This window comes from Schistocerca cancellata, chromosome 5 (genome assembly GCF_023864275.1).
Source record: "Schistocerca cancellata isolate TAMUIC-IGC-003103 chromosome 5, iqSchCanc2.1, whole genome shotgun sequence".
Classification (NCBI taxonomy): domain Eukaryota; kingdom Metazoa; phylum Arthropoda; class Insecta; order Orthoptera; family Acrididae; genus Schistocerca; species Schistocerca cancellata.
The window spans coordinates 162926872-162945145 of NC_064630.1; the positions used below are offsets into that span (position 1 = coordinate 162926872).

Consider the following 18274-nt stretch of genomic DNA (forward strand, 5'->3'; position numbering starts at 1 on the left):
GAAGAAGTGCTGAAAGCAAAGATATTAACGTAAATTAAAGCCAGGTGTGCGGCAAGAGCCAAGGATGTACTGTAATGCCACTTCCAACCTGTGGAATTCTGATAAACTGTTGCCTGGGGGAAGAATCCAGATGGCATGTGTGGTGAAACAGGCACCAACATCATGACTGTCACGTCGTATAGCATGCTCAGCAACAGGATGTTGTGTTTTACCATTATATACCCTCTGTCTATGTCTGTTCATCATAACTAATAACATGGTGGAAGTATTACCAACATAAAAGGCCAAACAGTGTTTATAACAGCTGGTACATGAAGTGTCATTCACAGGTCGCCTCCCTGTGACAGTGTATGTCTTGCTAGTTACACGGCTGGTATAGGTGGCAGTTGGAGGATGAATGGGAAATTCTTACAGGTGGATGGTCACAGGAATAGGAGGGAAAAGGGTGCAGAAGGAGTGTGTCTGACCAGGATACTGTAGAGATTGGGGGGGGGGGGGGGGGGAGGCCATCAAAAAGCTATTCTAGGTGTGGTGGGCAAAATGTTAGACAGAATAGACTTCATATCAGGGTATGATTTTAGAAGTCATAGCCTTATCAAATTAGCTGATTAATACATTCAAGACCAGGACAACACTGAGTGAATAGAGATATATACTTAAGCTGTTATTTTGGAGGGGTCAGCAGTACCAGAACTGGATATGATAGCCTGGGAAATCTGCTTTTGAACTAGGCTGGTGGGATAATTACATCCAGTGAAGACTGAGGTGAGAATGGTATTGTATTGGTGTAAGGAGCCTGCACCTGAACAAATATGTTTGCCTCAAATTCCAAGGCTGTATGGGAGGAAACATTTGATACAGAAAGGATGACAACTGTCGAAATGTAAGTACTGTTGTTTGTTAGTAGATCTAATGTGAAGAGAAGTGTGTAGCTGATCCTAGGCAAGGATGAAGTCAAGATCAAGGAAAGTGGCATGGTATACAGAATAGAACCATGTGAAATTTAGTTGGCTGAATGTATTTAGAGATTACAAAAATTTTAACAGGCCAGCCTCACCTTGAGTCCATATGGCAAAGATGTCATCAATGTGTAGCGATCGTACAGTAATAACCTGTACTTCCGTGCATACCTATGTATATGTCTTTGCTATATTTATGATCTTTGGGTCTGCTTTGCCACAGAGTTGGAGGAGTCAAGTGTTTACTCTTGCACAGTAATGTTAACCTGTAAGAAGTTGGTTTATGGGACTCAATACCTACCAAAACTCTACAAATGTATCTAAACGATACTATGGGCTGAAAGCTTAAGGATCCCAGGAAAGCCTCCTACAACTGACCCATGAAAAGGCTGGCATAGGAAGAAACCATCATTGTTCCCATTGCCAAGCCTCTGAACTGTTTTCTCTTTAATGTGTGCCCCTCAGAGTGGGCAGATATATGTTCAATGTGTGCTTCAAAGCCAGCAACTGTGGGGTGGCCAGGGTGATTGGGTTTGTGGATTTTAGGAGGAAGGTAAATGTAAATGTCATGTGACTAGGGCCTGTCGACGGGTAGACCGTTTGCCAGGTGCAAGTCTTTCAATTTGACGCCACTTCGGCGACTTGCACATCAATGGGGATGAAATGATGATGATTAGGACTACACAACACCCAGTCCCTGAGCAGAGAAAATCTCTGACCCAGCCGGGAATCGAACCCGGGCCATTAGGTAGACATTCTGTCAGACTGACCACTCAGCTACTGGGGGCAGACAGGAGGAAGGTAAAAGGCGGTTATAGGTGGTTTGGGTGGGGTAACAAGTTCTATGGATTGAGGTATTAGTCCATTTGAGGGTCTGAGGTTTTAAGGAAGGAGCTGTAGGTGATGTACGTAGAAGTGTCAAACAGCTGGTGTAGAACCTTGCTTATATATTCCCATCGGTCAAGTACCATAGTAGTAGATTGCTTTTCACTGGGAGGATAATGATGGAGTCAGCAGTTTCTAGGGACTGAAGAGCCTGGAATTCTGGAGAGGACAGGTTAGGGTAATGTTGTAGGGACCTGAGAAAGGGTTGTGCAGCAATACTGAATGTTACGAAATCTTGAAAGGCTTATAAGGAGTGTTTCTGAGTTAGTGGTGGCAGGTCAAATTGGAATTGTACATTCAAGGGAGAGTCAGATTTCCTGTTGAAAGGTTTTGTGATTGGGTTGCATAGTGATATTTCCAGTTGACATTATGTGTGAAGGAAAATAGGTCCTTCACTAAAGCAGCATGATTATGTGTGGGTTTAGAGTAGAAAGTGAGACACTTGCATAATACATGCAATTCAGGATAGGAGTGTGAATTAGATGACTGGCTGAGAACACTGTAACTTGTAGCTAGTCCTTGTGATCGTGAGTTGATCCATCATGCTTATTGACCTATCTTCCACCTTTAAACTCCCAGGTTTTCAAATCTCATCCAATGCAGTCCCCAATAATTGGCCTTTCCTTCTCATCCCATCCAGTAGAACTTCCCTGTGATTGGATTCTGGTCAGCTTTTCCAAACTCTCCCCATTTTCCTAACCCCACCAGCCCTTATCATTCATTTTATAGGAACACTTTGTTGTCCATCTGTCTGTCTGTCTGACCATTAAGAACCTTTTACTTAAGAACCATTAGATATACCAAGTCCAAAATTATGTCACATACTAAGATCTATGGTCCCTCGGCAGTGTAAAAAAATTAAGCTTCTAAGTCAATGCAAACAAAAGATACCACCATTTAGATCCCATATTTTGATACTCGCAAACCCACACATCAAAACCTATAACATACTCATGTTGACCTAGAAGCATGAAATTTGGCAAGAAACAAGGTTTCACAAAACAAGTAATGGGAAAAAATCCATATATTGTTAATTTGTAATTGTATTATTTGTCTGACATTTTGTATCTGACTATCTGTCTGTCCAACTGTTCTGAACCTTTTTTTCTCAGTAACAGATAGACATATACAGTTGAAATTTATGTCACATAGTAAGGTCTATCTTTCCTTGGCAGTGTGAAAAGTTTAAGTTTGTAAGTCAATGTATTTAAAAGATACAGCCATTTATGCTACATATTTTGGTACTCACAAACTCACGCATCAAAACCTATAGTGGAGTTCCTATTGACTTAGAATCATTAAATTTGGCATGAAGCAAGGTTTCACAGAAGAAGTAAAGCCAAAAGATCTAGAAATTTCTAATTTGTAATTATATCACACGAAATTCATTGAATTCCCAGGACTAATATCTTGCCAGTACCAATATTGATAACAGACAAAAACTGTAGAGATTCTTGTTTCCCAGGATGGATAAACTATCTACACACATGACTAAATTTTTACATAACCCACATAGTGTGAGTCCTGCTTACACCTGGTAAATTTTATATAAATGATCTGCATGTGTATCTATACTCTGCAAATCACCATGAAGTGTATGGCAGAGGGTATTTACCATTGTACCAGCTGTTAAGAGTTTCTTCCCATTCCATTCATGCATGGAGCATGTAATTATTCTAATCTTATTCTCGTTATCCCTATGTGAGTGATACAAATGGGGTTGTAGTATATTCCTAGAGTCATCATTTTACATCGGTTCTTGAAACTTCGTTAATAGACTTTCTTGGGATGGTTTACATCTATCTTCAAATGTCTTCCAGTTCAGTTTCTTCAGTATCTATGAGACACTCTCCTATGGATTCAACAGATCTGTGACCATTTGTGTTGCCCTTCTCTGTATATATTCAATATCCCCAGTTGGTCCTATTTGGTACGGGTCCCACGCACTTTAGCAATGTTCTAGAGTTGGTCACATGAGTGATTTGTAAGCCATCTCCTTTATAGACTGATTGCACTTCCCCAGTATTCTACTAATAAACCAAAGTCTATCACATGCTTTACCCAAGACTGAACCTATGTGATCATTCCATTTCATATCTCTACTAAGTCTTATAACCCGGTATTTATATGAGTTGGCTGATTACAACAGTGATTCATTGCTATTACAATCATAGGATGTATGTTCTTTTCCTTTTGTGAAGAGCACAATTTTACATTTCTGAGCATTTAAAGCAAGTTGCCAATCTCTGCACCACTCGGAAATGTTCTCGAGATCTGAGTGAATATTTATGCAGTGTCTTTCAGACATACTTCATTACTGATAAGTGCATCATCTGCAAAAAGTCTAAGGTTATTATTAATATAGTCTGCTAGGTCATTAATATATAGTGTGAACAGCAAGGGTTCCAACACACATCCGTGGGACACACCTGACTTTACTTCTACATCTGACGATGACTCTCCATCCAAGAAAACATGCTGCAACCTTATAACATGCTGCGACCATCTTACCAAAAAGGTCCTCAATTCAATCACAAATTTCACTTGATGCCCCATATGATTGTACTTTGGACAGTAAGTGTAGGTATGGTACTGAGTCAGATGCTTTTCAGGAATCGAAAAATACTGCATCTACCTGACTCCCTTCATCCAATGCTTTCAGTATGCCATGTGAGAAAAGTACAAGTTGGATTTCACATGACTGAAGTTATCGGAATCCATACAGTTGGCACTGAAGGATGCCGTTTTGTTCAAGACATCTCATTATGTTTGAGCTCAGAATATGTTCTAAGGTTCTACTACAAATTGATGTCAAGGATATTGGACTGTAGTTCAGTGGATCACTTCTATTACCCTTCTTGTAGATAGGTGAGACCTGTGCATTTTTCCAAGTATTTGGCATAGATTTTTGTTTGAAGGATCTACAATAGATTACAGTTGAGAAGAGGTGCTAACTCAGCTGCAAATTCAGCACAGAATCTGTCAGAGATTCAATTGGACTGTGGAACTTAATTCAATTTTAATTATTTGAGATGTTTCTCAACACGACTGACACTAAAAACTTGTTTCATTCATCTTTACAGTGGTATGAGGATTAAATTGGGGCAATTCTTATGGGTTTTCCTTTGTAAAAGAACATTTGAAAACAGTTAAGCAAGTCAGCTTTTGCTTTGCTATCCTCAGTTTCAGTTCCTGTCTCATTCTCTAGTCACTAGACACTAACTCTGGTGACACTAACAGTCCTTACATATGAGCAGAATTTCTTTGGGTTTTATGAAATATCATTCGACAATATTCTGTCACAATAGTCATTGAAGGCATCAGACATTGCTCTTGTGACAGCAAAATGTGTTTCATTCAGCATCACTCTGTCTACAGGCCTATGCTTTGTTTTACACCTATTATGCAGTAATCTCTATATCTTTAGCAGTTTCTTTAGAGTTATTGTATGCTATGGAGGTTCCCTCTGATTATGAACCATTCTATGAGTATATACGAGGGTCATCCACAAAGTAAGTTCCGTTGGTTAAATAACAAATGTGTACAGATACAGGAAAAATATTTATTGTACAAAACTCTATAACTGTTAAACTACTTTTCTACATAGCTTCTGAAATTTTGTAGGCACTTGTCATAGCGTGGCACAAGTTTTTGTATGCCTTCTTCATATAAGGTTGCCACCTGTGTATTCAACCATGTGGTAACATGTTCTTTCAGTTCGTCATCATTGTTGAAGTGTTGACCACCAAGGACAGATTTTAGGTTTAAAAAGAGATGAAAGTTGCTAGGAGTGAGGTCTGGGCTGTACGGTGGATGATCAAACGCATCCCAGTGAATTTCCCGCAAGAGTTGTTTGGTCACATTCGCCGTGTGAGGTCGGGCGTTATCGTCCTTCATTGAACAGTCGAACCCATCTTCCAACCATTGAATCATTTGTAGCATTTTGTCTGTAAACCTCACAGGTTTACCGATGAATTTCCTTTGGTTTAACTTTCTTTGCATTTAGAAAATGAATCACAGATCTGATTTCACACATGACGGCATTTTCAATTATGGCTGACATTATAAAGAAGCACACATGTTGGCAGCAGCAATCTGAAAATGGTGTACATGCCTTCTCCTTGAGTCAGAGTACCTGCCGCGCAGGCTCGGAACTGCGATCATAGCACCGCCGTGGATAGGAATAGAAATGAAACTTACTTTATGGATGACCCTCATATCTGTTAAGTGCATCGTTAACTATTCTTCTAAACCTGAACCACAGTTCCTCTACGTGCTCCTGACCTGTGTGAAAATTTCAAGTTTCTCATTGAGACATGACATTACTGATTTTTTTATCTAGTTTACATATAAATATTTTCCTGCTTAGTTCAGCTATCCTTTGTATTTCGGTAATCATTGTTGCCACAACTGCATCATAGTCACTGATACCAGTTTTGATATGGACATCCTCAAGGAGGTCAGGTCTGTTTGTTGCCGTTAGATCATATATATTTCCATCATGGGTGGGGTTCCTAAATCTCTATTGTAGGCAGTTTTCAGAGAAGGCTTTTAGTAATGTTTCACAAGCTGTCTTATCACACCCACGACTAACAAAACTGTTATTTGCCCAATAAATTGTTGGATGATTGAAGTCTCCACAGATAATTACAATATGTATTGGGGAACTTATGTACAAGTGAAGTGAGGCTCCTTTAAAGTTTTCCACTACATAAGAAGATGAGTCTGGTGGGCAGTAGAAGGATTCAATTATCATTTTATGCTGACCCCTGATAGAGTCTTTCCAAAACAGTTCTCACATGCAGCTTCAGTTTCTATCTTGGTGGTTTAGAATTTCTTGTGTACTGTGACAAATACACCACCTCCATTCCCATTAGCTATCCTTTTGATATAACTTAAATTTTCCCCAAAAATCTCACTGCTGTCGATTTCAGTTTGCAACCAGCTTTCTGTGCATAACATTATATGAGCTTCACTGTTTTTTGTGACCACTTCAAACTCAGGCAGTTTGTTGTGAATGCTTCAGCAGTTAACCATTAGGATTTTAATACTCTCATCTTTGGGGGCATTTCATTTGATCTTACACTGATACTTCTGAGTTTCATACAGCTATCATTATCTTGATCGAATGGAGAGTTGCCTAACCTAAAAAACCCTTGTGTGTACCCCACACACAGTCTGCTACCTTAGTTGCAGCCTCTGGTGTGTAGTACACTGACACATTTAGGGGGCCCTACAGTTCCCAAACCAATGGCGCAAGTTGAGAAAGTCACAGCCTAGCAGTCCCTCCACTCACCTCAGAACCAAAGAGCCATGATCAGCTCTGGGGATAATGCTCCAAATTGTGAGCTTCTTTGGAACTCCACGCATAAGGCTGGTCTTTTCAGACCTCTTTACCAGTCACTGTAATGAGCCAAGCGTGACCTCAGATGACAGGCATCATATGTTCCAATGTGTCCCACAATCTGCAGTTGGTTGCTGTTCCCTTAGTGGCTGCTGGAGTAGCCACTTAAACATGTTGAATGAGGCCCCGAGGCATACACACTGAGTGCACATGGTGTCTTTTCCTGTCCATTGCTGCCATTTCTGTAAGGGTACCATGATCTGCCATCATATATCCAAGTATCCAAAAAACTCTGCCTGACAAAAGAAGTGAATATGACATGGTTGAATGTCAATGGAACTTTGTACACACACACCATCTGCAGATGTGTAAATGGGTAGACTTAGAATTCTTTGTGACAGATAGAACAGCCACAGAGTGCATTAGTGTTGTTCACATTTAGTGTTTTTACCAGGTCTGATACAGAACATAAAGTGCATGAACAGTGTCAGATGCTGAGTGAAGGACATATAGATTCTGCATGCTCGTGTGAGGTGGCATTACCAGCACCTGACAGAGTTCTGAAAGGAGCGTAATTGTTGCGTTGTTGCAGTGCATGGGGATGTGAGGGCAGGCATATTTGTTGTCAAGGTACTGGTCAACCATGTCTGACCACGACATGGGAGGATGACCATATTGTGCACCAAGAACACCGTAACCCCTTCATGCCTGCTCCTGCCATCCAAGTGAGAGTAATGGACCCCCTGCAATATTCTGTCTCATCCCACAAAATTGTTTGGAGACCAGCTGCAGGTAGACTAGGAAATTACCATCTCCTACATTGGTTGCCATTTCCACTACAACACAGACACTATGTTTGGACTGTTAGCATGGCTGGGATGCATGGACTGCTAATGAATGGCATTACATTGTGGTCAGCAATAAATCACAGTTCTGCAATATTGTGGGCCACCACCATAGGTGAGCATGACAGCAACTTGGGGAGAGGTCCCAGTCTCCAATGTTTTGGAAAGTCACAGTAGTTTTACTCCTGGTGGTACGGTACGGGGAGCCATCGGATATGACTTCTGGCCACACCTAGTAGTAATTGAAGGATATATGACAGCACAATGCCACATCATGGACTTCCTGTTCCCTCATGTGTTGTCTCTCATGCAACGGTAAAGTTGTGCCATTTTGCAGCAAACAGTGCTCATCTACACACAGCAATGCCTCCATGTATTGTCTATGTGATACTGATATACACCCATGGCCAGCAAGATCCCCAGATCTATCCCTGGTAGAAGGCGATAGGACCAGCATGGATTTCAACTCCACCTCAGTGCCAGTATTCCAGATATTAAGGACCAGTTACCACAATTGTAGGACAGATTGCCTCAGGAGAGGGTAAAATTTCTGTGTGACACACTCTCCAATTGAATGAATTCAGGCCAGAGGGGGTGCAACTTCATACTGATCAGTGGGCTTGTATCATCAAGTTATTTGTAAATTTGATTCAGTATTATAATCCATGAAGTAACATCATGCATTCTCTGAACCCAGGAAGTTTCATGTAATTTTCCACCTATCCTTCTGTGTGCTACACTTTTTTTTGTCAGGCAGCGTAGTTCTGTTTGTTGATGTGAGTATTATTACTGAGCCTTATGATGAATCTTCAACATACAAAAATGTATTTTCAATAATTTTCTTGTGTGTTATGAGGGCTAATCAAGTAAGATAGATTGATTTTTTTTGTGTAGTTTCCATGATAGTGTCCTATCCAAGCCATGAGTATTTGAAAAGAACAGGTTTTTTGCACAATGTCCATAGGTGACAGCACTTTCGTATTGGTAGGTTGGTAGTAATGCTCTATTTTGCAGACTCTCTTTGCATTTCACATACCAAACAGTGGAGGTGATGTGAGAGAAGCAGTACAGCGTAATAAAATTCTATGTTCATTTAAACCATGCAGCCACTGGAACATGAAAATCTGTAGCAAGTTTATGGTGAAGATGTACTACCTCATGTAACAGTGTTTAGGGAGTTCAAGGACTTCAAAGAAGGTCAGCATGTCTGTGTTAAGCAAAGTGGACCTGTTGTTTTGGCTTCTGCTGTGATTGAAGTCAACATCAATACAGCTGATGTGATTGTCTATGAGGGTTGGTGGGTAAAATCATCTAACCTCAATGAACTGTTGAGAATTCCATATGGCAGAAGTAAAATTGTGAGGATGGGTCGTGAGTCAGGCTTAGATAGCTCAGTTGGTAGTGCACTTGCCCGCGAAAGGCAAAGGTCCCGAGTTTGAGTCTCGGTCCGGCACACAGTTTTAATCTGCCAGGAAGTTTCAAAATCAGCACACACTCTGCTGCAGAGTGAAAATTTCATTCTGGTTCCATATGGCAGTTTCTTTATGATTATGCATTATCGTCTCTGTACAACTCGTGTTTGTGCCCATGGGGTGCCCTTACTGTTGACTCTTGAACAAAAGGCTGTACAAATGGAGACAAGCTATGATATGCAGCTATCTTTGCTGATGGAGGGGATACATTTCTGGAATCAGTTCTCACCGATGGTGAGTCATGGTTGCAGTGTTATGATCCTGAAGGAAAATGAGCCAGAGCAGAGTGGAAAACCATCAGACAAAAGTTGTTCCATCTGCAGGGAAAATGGTGATCACATTTTTTACTGTTGTGGAATAATTTACCAGCATGCTAATCCCCATCACACTACTTTTGCAGCAGCTGAGAAAGCACATTGCAAGGAAATGACCAGAACTTTCCTGAACTGGGTAGCGACTTCATCATGACACTGCATGGCCTCATGTCACAAATCAAGTCATGCAGTTTCTGGCTGAATTCAACATAGCCCCAATCTTGCTCCCCTTGATCTTTTTTTTTATTTTTTCCCCTCAGTCACTAAATGCAAAGCTTCAGGGCTTTCGATTTGAGAACTCTGAAGCAATGCTCAAGGGAAGTGAGATAATTCTCAAGAACCTGGTAAAGAATGTATTCAAGGACTGGCAGAGACGAACACATTCAAGCAAGTGGAACCCACCCACATATGGCTAATGTCATATATAGATGCTAAGACTTTGTTTGAAAGCTGATCAGTTCTTATTGTCTGGAGACAACAGTAGTTTGTTTGTTTGTGTGTGTGTGTGTGTGTGTGTGTGCGTGTGTGTGTGTGTGAATTTTCTTCCTCTGATGAAGAACTATGTACAAAAGCTGAATATTTCTAACAATCTTTTCATGGTTACTACATATATCACTAGTCTTTATAGTAGTACAAGGATTACCTTGGGCAGTACTTCTGTCTGTTCATTTGTAAAGTAACATATGAAAATGGACTTCAGAAATTTTGCTTTTGCTTTCCTACCAACAATTTCAGTTCCTGTCTCATCCTCAGATGTCTGAAGATGAACTTTGGTGCCATTGATGCCCTTTACATGTGACTATAATTTATTTGGGTTTTGTAAGAGATCTTTCAATAAGGCTCTACCATGGTAATAATTGAAGTCATCATGTAATGCTCTTCTGACAGACAAAAGTGTTTCATTTAGCTTCTACATATCTATAATCTCATCTTAAAGTGTTGCACCTGTAGCGCAGACTTGCTGTTTCTTTACTAATTCCTGTGCATTGTTTGTGTACCTGGGAGTGCCCCTCCCATCATGAAACTGCTCCACTAGGTACACTTGGTCAACTTTTCTTCTAAATTTGGCTGCAGTTCACCAACATGCAGTGAATTAAATGTTTAATTTTAGTACTGTTTTCAAGGATGTCTTGTCATGGTCAGCACTTACAAAAAAGTAATTTTTACAACCAATAGTTGGATGATTTAAGCCTCCAGTAATGATAGTGCAATTAGGAAACGTGTAATAGCAGGCTGAGGCATTCTCTTAACTTTTCATTTATATCTGAGGAAAAGTCTTCTAATTTATAAGTCCCTCACAATATTAGCTAATACTGTAACTTCAGACAGATTATATAATTTAAAAATTGGTTTCTGAATTATGTAGACAACACTAATATAATAACAACTTTATGCTTATTGCTTCTATCAGTTAAAAATACAAGCTCACTTTTCAATTTGCATCCACTCTACAAGACTGCCAGAGATCACACGAACACCATATTCATCCTTTTTTTTTAATTTTGTCATTAGACAATGACAAGGGAAAATTACTTGGCACCAAAAATATATTTTGTTCAAGTAAGTGCTTAAATCCTGTATATTGAGGGCTTTTCAGCAACATGACCTTCAAATACACAATTAAAGCTGCAGAAGTCATGGCACCAAGACCACGATACACAGGTGGATGAATACCATCCTGAGTGAATATAGGTAGAACCCATCATCTTGGATGTGAAAATGATCATCACCACTAGAGGGTGTCGACAAAGTGGGATCTTGACCTCACTACTGTGGAAGCTAATGGTGAAAGGGCTCATAAAGAGCTAAAAGCTAATGATAAACTTTGCCAAGGATATGCAGTCAGTTTAGTCATAATAACATCATAAGTAATACTTGGCAAACTTGCAAGTACTTTTAGAACACTGGCACAATGCATTCTGAACACTGTGCGAAACGGAAGTAGGAAACAGTATCTCAGGGTTAGTCCTAGGAAAACTGTTGGATCACCACTCATGATGAAGCATATCTAGGACACATACTGAAATCTTAGCTCTTCGCCAAAATTCTACCAACAGAGGTGGTGGTGACGTAGCTAGAGGTGCAAAAGATGCTCTATCTACACCATTAGGGTCTGTGGAAGAAACTAGGGTCTTACTCCCAAGAACATTCATTGGATCTACACCTCTGGGTTAAGACTTATGATAATTTTGGAGCTACAGTGTGGTGGAATAAACTAGAACAGAAGGTGGCTGCTAAGGAGCTAAAGAAAGTACAGAAACTGGCCTGCCTAGCCATAATGAATGCAATTAGCAGCACTCCTGCTGTTAGGTTGGAGACCTTGTTGGACATACCCCCACTATATCTTTGAGTTACAGTTGAGGCAGTGGCAGGGGCATACAGGTTAAAACTGCAGAAGAAAAATAGTGCTGATGTATTTTTATAAATTTGTAACCAGCAACATTTTTTGTAATACAAAATTCTGTTGGTTCTTGTAGGTCATCAGAAACAGTAAAAAAACCTAACCACTTTTCAAAACATAATGTAGCTTTCAAAACAACAGTTTATCCTTGCACCAGACTGTAAGTAGTCGGATGTCACACAAAACAGTCACGAGTTTGACAGCTAGCAAGTTATACCTATGCTAGACATGCTCTCATTATTGACTCACATTTACATTATGTACATTCTGCACATGGGAATACACACACTGTAAACCATGAAACTCATGAACATTAATATTTAATTACTGTTGACTAAATTCAATATGTAAAATTAATGAATATTTTTGTGAACTGTGTTCTTATTATCAACAGTATATAATATTATTGTCATTGAAACTAGCTATTATTGGACTCAGTGAAAAAATGAAATGAAATGGCCATATGGCATCGATTCCCAGCAGTCCCACCAGGGGAAGGAAAGGAAATGTCTAACAATTGTGCAAGACACCTTCTGCCATGCAATATATGGTGGCCTGTGGAGAATATACATGTAGCTGTAGAATTCAGTCACACAGCACTGTTTCTTCAATTCCAAATAGTATTTGACTCAATACCACAACAACGTTTATTAATGAAGTTTGGTCATATGCAGTATCAAGCAAAGTTTGTGACTGGATTGTGTATTTATTGTTAGTGTGGGCATAGCATGTTGTTCTGCATGGACAGTCATTGACAGGTTTAGAAGAAACTTCATGTGTGTTCCAGGGAAGTTTTTTAGAATTCTTTCTATTCATTTTGTATATTGATGACCTGACAGATATATTAATAGTAACCTCAAACATTTCAGAGGTGATGCAGTCATCTATAATTAGTGCTATCTGATAAAAAGCTGCACAAATATTGAATCATTTCTTGATAACATTTCAAATTGCTCCAAATACGGGGCTTTAAATGTTCAAAAATGTAAAATTATGCATTTTACAAAATGAAAATTATGTAGTGTCCTGTGATTATAATGTCAGTGATCAGTCAACCATACCAAAAACTAGACATAAAAATTGATAGGGATTTAAAATGGGATAATTACATGAGCTCAGTTATAGATAAAGCACATGATAAACTTTCTCTCATTTGTAGGAAACTGGGAAAATACCATCAGTTTACAAAGGAAATCCCTTAAAAATTCATGCACACCATCCTGTGATATTGCTCCAGTGTATGAGACCCATACCAAAAAGAACCAACAAGGGACATTGAAAGTATGCAAGGAACAGTGTATGAAAGGTTACAGATTTGTCTGACGATGGGAGAGCATCACAGAAATGCTGAAAAATCTGGGCTGGCAGATGCTTGATTGATGCCACCTAACCTGTGAAAGCCCATTTAAAGAGTTTCAATAGCTTCAATTGAGGAATGTAAGAGTATCAACAAAAGCCCTAAGTATAGCTCTATTAGGGACTGTGAAGACATAGACTAATTGTAGCATGCACAGAGGCATTTAAGGAATCACTTTTTCCTCTCTACATATGCAAATTGAATGCAAAGAAACCATAATAGGTTTTTACAATATGGAGTACCCACTGCCAAGCAATTTATAGTGGTTTCCAGATTACAGATACAGTTTGCTCCATGGTTATGGAGGAAAAGCAGCTGATCTTAAAATTCAGAACTGATCTGACAGTAGCACAAGCAGAATGAGAACAGTTGAGGGCTGCAGTTGTTAACAGTAAATTTAGGAATAGGGTAAATGACTGGACTATAATCAGACCAGCCAGATAGGGCAAGTGGTTCAAGAGAAGCTGGAAGTCTGCTAGCTTCACTTCAGATATCACCAACAGCTTCACTGCTCTGGCAACTGGATAAAAATGTGTTAACAATCCAAGGAATTAAAGAGCACTTTGACAGAATATGGAAAAAAGTACAAGCCACTGTTAATGGTAATCGTAGGCTCAAAAAGACCAAACAAGTCCAATTTGGTGTTGTGGAAGAGGAATGTCTGAACTAGTACGAAACTTCCTGTGTAGTGAGGACCAGATGAGGCATGTAGCATCTCATTTGGGTTGGACATGAATTGATTAATGAAGGTTTAATATTGTTCTTCTTTGGCTCTCAGTTACTCAACTGTGGCCTTCAATGTGGCAATGGAAGACTTGGTCTGCTCCATGCTTGATTATTGCTGTAAGGAAATGTAATATTATTACTTTTTCTTTTCTTATATTATTACACCAACACCTTTCGTATATACACTCCTGGAAATTGAAATAAGAACACCGTGAATTCATTGTCCCAGGAAGGGGAAACTTTATTGACACATTCCTGGGGTCAGATACATCACATGATCACACTGACAGAACCACAGGCACATAGACACAGGCAACAGAGCATGCACAATGTCGGCACTAGTACAGTGTATATCCACCTTTCGCAGCAATCCAGGCTGCTATTCTCCCATGGAGACGATCGTAGAGATGCTGGATGTAGTCCTGTGGAACGGCTTGCCATGCCATTTCCACCTGGCGCCTCAGTTGGACCAGCGTTCGTGCTGGACGTGCAGACTGCGTGAGACGATGCTTCATCCAGTCCCAAACATGCTCAATGGGGGACAGATCCGGAGATCTTGCTGGCCAGGGTAGTTGACTTACACCTTCCAGAGCACGTTGGGTGGCACGGGATACATGCGGACGTGCATTGTCCTGTTGGAACAGCAAGTTCCCTTGCCGGTCTAGGAATGGTAGAACGATGGGTTCGATGATGGTTTGGATGTACCGTGCACTATTCAGTGTCCCCTCGACGATCACCAGTGGTGTACGGCCAGTGTAGGAGATCGCTCCCCACACCATGATGCCGGGTGTTGGCCCTGTGTGCCTCGGTCGTATGCAGTCCTGATTGTGGCGCTCACCTGTACGGTGCCAAACATGCATACGACCATCATTGGTACCAAGGCAGAAGCGACTCTCGTCGCTGAAGACGACACGTCTCCATTCGTCCCTCCATTCACGCCTGTCGCGACACCACTGGAGGCGGGCTGCACGATGTTGGGGCGTGAGCGGAAGACGGCCTAACGGTGTGTGGGACCGTAGCCCAGCTTCATGGAGACGGTTGCGAATGGTCCTCGCCGATACCCCAGGAGCAACAGTGTCCCTAATTTGCTGGGAAGTGGCGGTGCGGTCCCCTACGGCACTGCGTAGGTTCCTACGGTCTTGGCGTGCATCCGTGCGTCGCTGCGGTCCGGTCCCAGGTCGACGGGCACGTGCACCTTCCGCCGACCACTGGCGACAACATCGATGTACTGTGGAGACCTCACGCCCCACGTGTTGAGCAATTCGGCGGTACGTTCACCCGGCCTCCCGCATGCCCACTGTACACCCTCGCTCAAAGTCCGTCAACTGCACATACGGTTCACGTCCACGCTGTCGCGGCATGCTACCAGTGTTAAAGGCTGCGATGGAGCTCCATATGCCACGGCAAACTGGCTGACACTGACGGCGGCGGTGCACAAATGCTGCGCAGCTAGCGCCATTCGACGGCCAACACCGCGGTTCCTGGTGTGTCCGCTGTGCCGTGCATGTGATCATTGCTTGTACAGCCCTCTCGCAGTGTCCGGAGCAAGTATGGTGGGTCTGACACACCGGTGTCAATGTGTTCTTTTTTCCATTTCCAGGAGTGTATAATCCATATATTGTCCACAAACATATACAGAATCCTTTGGATAACACAAACATCAAATCAGAATTTCCAACACAAAATCTCTACATCCAAAAAGTAATAGATTCAGAATGACATTTTGTATGAGTAAACTACTGCCAAGAGTATATGTATTCTCTGAGGGCTTCATGCTTCTCACAAGTAGGCCAGCAGTTCTAGGGGCTTCTATAACAATATCCATCCAGAAACTTTCTCTCACAAAGTGACTACAATCATACTGAAGACACACGTCATCCCTCTGCGTGATTCTCCAGATGCAAAATAAAATAACAAATCCACACAGTATTTGTCCCTCCTGTATGTTAATTATTTTATAGTTTTCACCCATGAGTATCATTCATCAGTAAGAATACTTAGGGTATGCATTATTCCTCTGGACTGTCATGTAACATCACAAATTCCCCCATTTAGACAAATGATCTCACAGTACATATATTTATGAGAACACAATTGATTCTGGCTGCACTATAGTTTGACAGTTTTGTTTTAAAAACAATCCAGGTGGTATTACATTCTGAGTACTTAGAAATTTTAAACTTCCCTACAACACGTATGTCATAATTCTTCTGTCTCTTAAATCTCCATTATTTTAACCATACAAACTTAGGTGCTCTTTACATTTTTATTAATTTCCTATTTAATTATTTATCAAGCTACTACAAATAAGGCAGGTTTCCTTCTGCACAACATTGGAGAAAGTCTCAAAAATATCAGTATTTCATCCTCATTGAAATTACCTCACACACCTCTGTCCTCAGACATACTTCTCTTACTTCACCAAACATTTCTCCCTTCCCTTACAGAGATAGTGTCCCTGTATATGGGATGTAAATGATAATTGTTTACAATGTACCACAGTGGTGTAGAGAAAGTGAAGACTAACAGTTTGAAACAGGACACTTTGCATTTATCACATTGGGAAACCACTTCAAGTTGGCCTGCAAAACCCACATAAGCTATAGCAAAGACATATACTTAAATTTTTAAGAAATATTTCTATTTCATAATACTACATTGACCCCAGTAAATAAGCGAGATCTTAAACTTGACAGTTTGTCAAATCTAGAATTAGAAATGGTTTAAAGACATTACCTGTTTCCCGTCTGTCTTCTTACAATCCCTACATATTACTATTTTTTTTTCAGCAATGAATATCAAGAAACTATTTTTACAAAAACTATTCATCTGGAGAATGAAATACAGCAGTTAAAGGAACAAGTGGAACAGCTGCGAGTCGAAAAGCTATGCATAATACAACAGTGTGCAGAGGAACTGTCTACTTCAAGATATCTTTTTGAAGAAGCTTTCAACCAACTGATACCAAAAGCCTGTCATTCTGAATATCATAAATCTGTGAAATTAACTCTGTGTCCAAGGGATGAAAGTGAAAAGCTCTTCATAAAACAGGAAACCACAGAACAAACAGCTAAACACTGTTTAGAAGGAACAACAAAGCCATCTGTATGATTTTCTGTGATTGATGTTAGAGTGTGTCACTTAATGCTATAAAGGCACAAATAGTTTATTCCAATTGCTTGTCTCCATGTTATTTGTTTTCTCAAAATGATTACAGTATTTTACTGATGAGAATCAAAAATAAAATTATCAAAAAGTAAAGATTATGCACTGCACTCTTGTGAATGAAAACCAGACTCACATTATTCTTCAGGAATGTGAAACAAATAAAAACATGCACCACTCTTAATATTCTTTTTTGAAGAACTACATTTTGTGAACTACATTACCATCATAGTTAAAGTAAGTTTATGTTAATCATTCAAAGGGAATTCATATTTTAAAAGGGTACAATGAGTGTGCATTACATATTAAATGGCTGAACAATTGAAATTTTCAACAGCAAAATTTATACTTACCTAATTATACAGGGTGATTCAAAAAGAATACCACAACTTTAAAAATGCGTATTTAATGAAAGAAACATAATATAACCTTCTGTTATACATCATTACAAAGAGTATTTAAAAAGGTTTTTTTTCACTCAAAAACAAGTTCAGAGATGTTCAATATGGCCCCCTTCAGACACTCGAGCAATATCAACCCGATACTCCAACTCGTTCCACACTCTCTGTAGCATATCAGGTGTAACAGTTTGGATAGCTGCTGTTATTTTTCGTTTCAAATCATCAATGGTGGCTGGGACAGGTGGCCAAAACACCATATCCCTAACATACCCCATAAGAAAAAATCGCAGGGGGTAAGATCAGGGCTTCTTGGAGGCCAGTGATGAAGTGCTCTGTCACGGGCTGCCTGGCGGCCGATCCATCGCCTCGGGTAGTTGACGTTCAGGTTTCATAACTAACCTTTTT

The 18274-nt window shown here is 40.3% G+C and overlaps 1 protein-coding gene across 1 annotated transcript in view; it reads left to right on the plus strand.

The window, feature by feature from the left end:
* The window catches only part of LOC126188417 (myosin-7B-like), a 105528-nt gene extending 89506 nt beyond the window's left edge, over window positions 1–16022 (plus strand). The window contains exon 9 of the mRNA XM_049930021.1: window positions 15904–16022. Within this exon, the coding sequence (XP_049785978.1) occupies window positions 15904–16022 (119 nt within the window). The remainder of the gene's footprint in view (window positions 1–15903) is intronic.
* Window positions 16023–18274: the final 2252 nt, after the last annotated feature.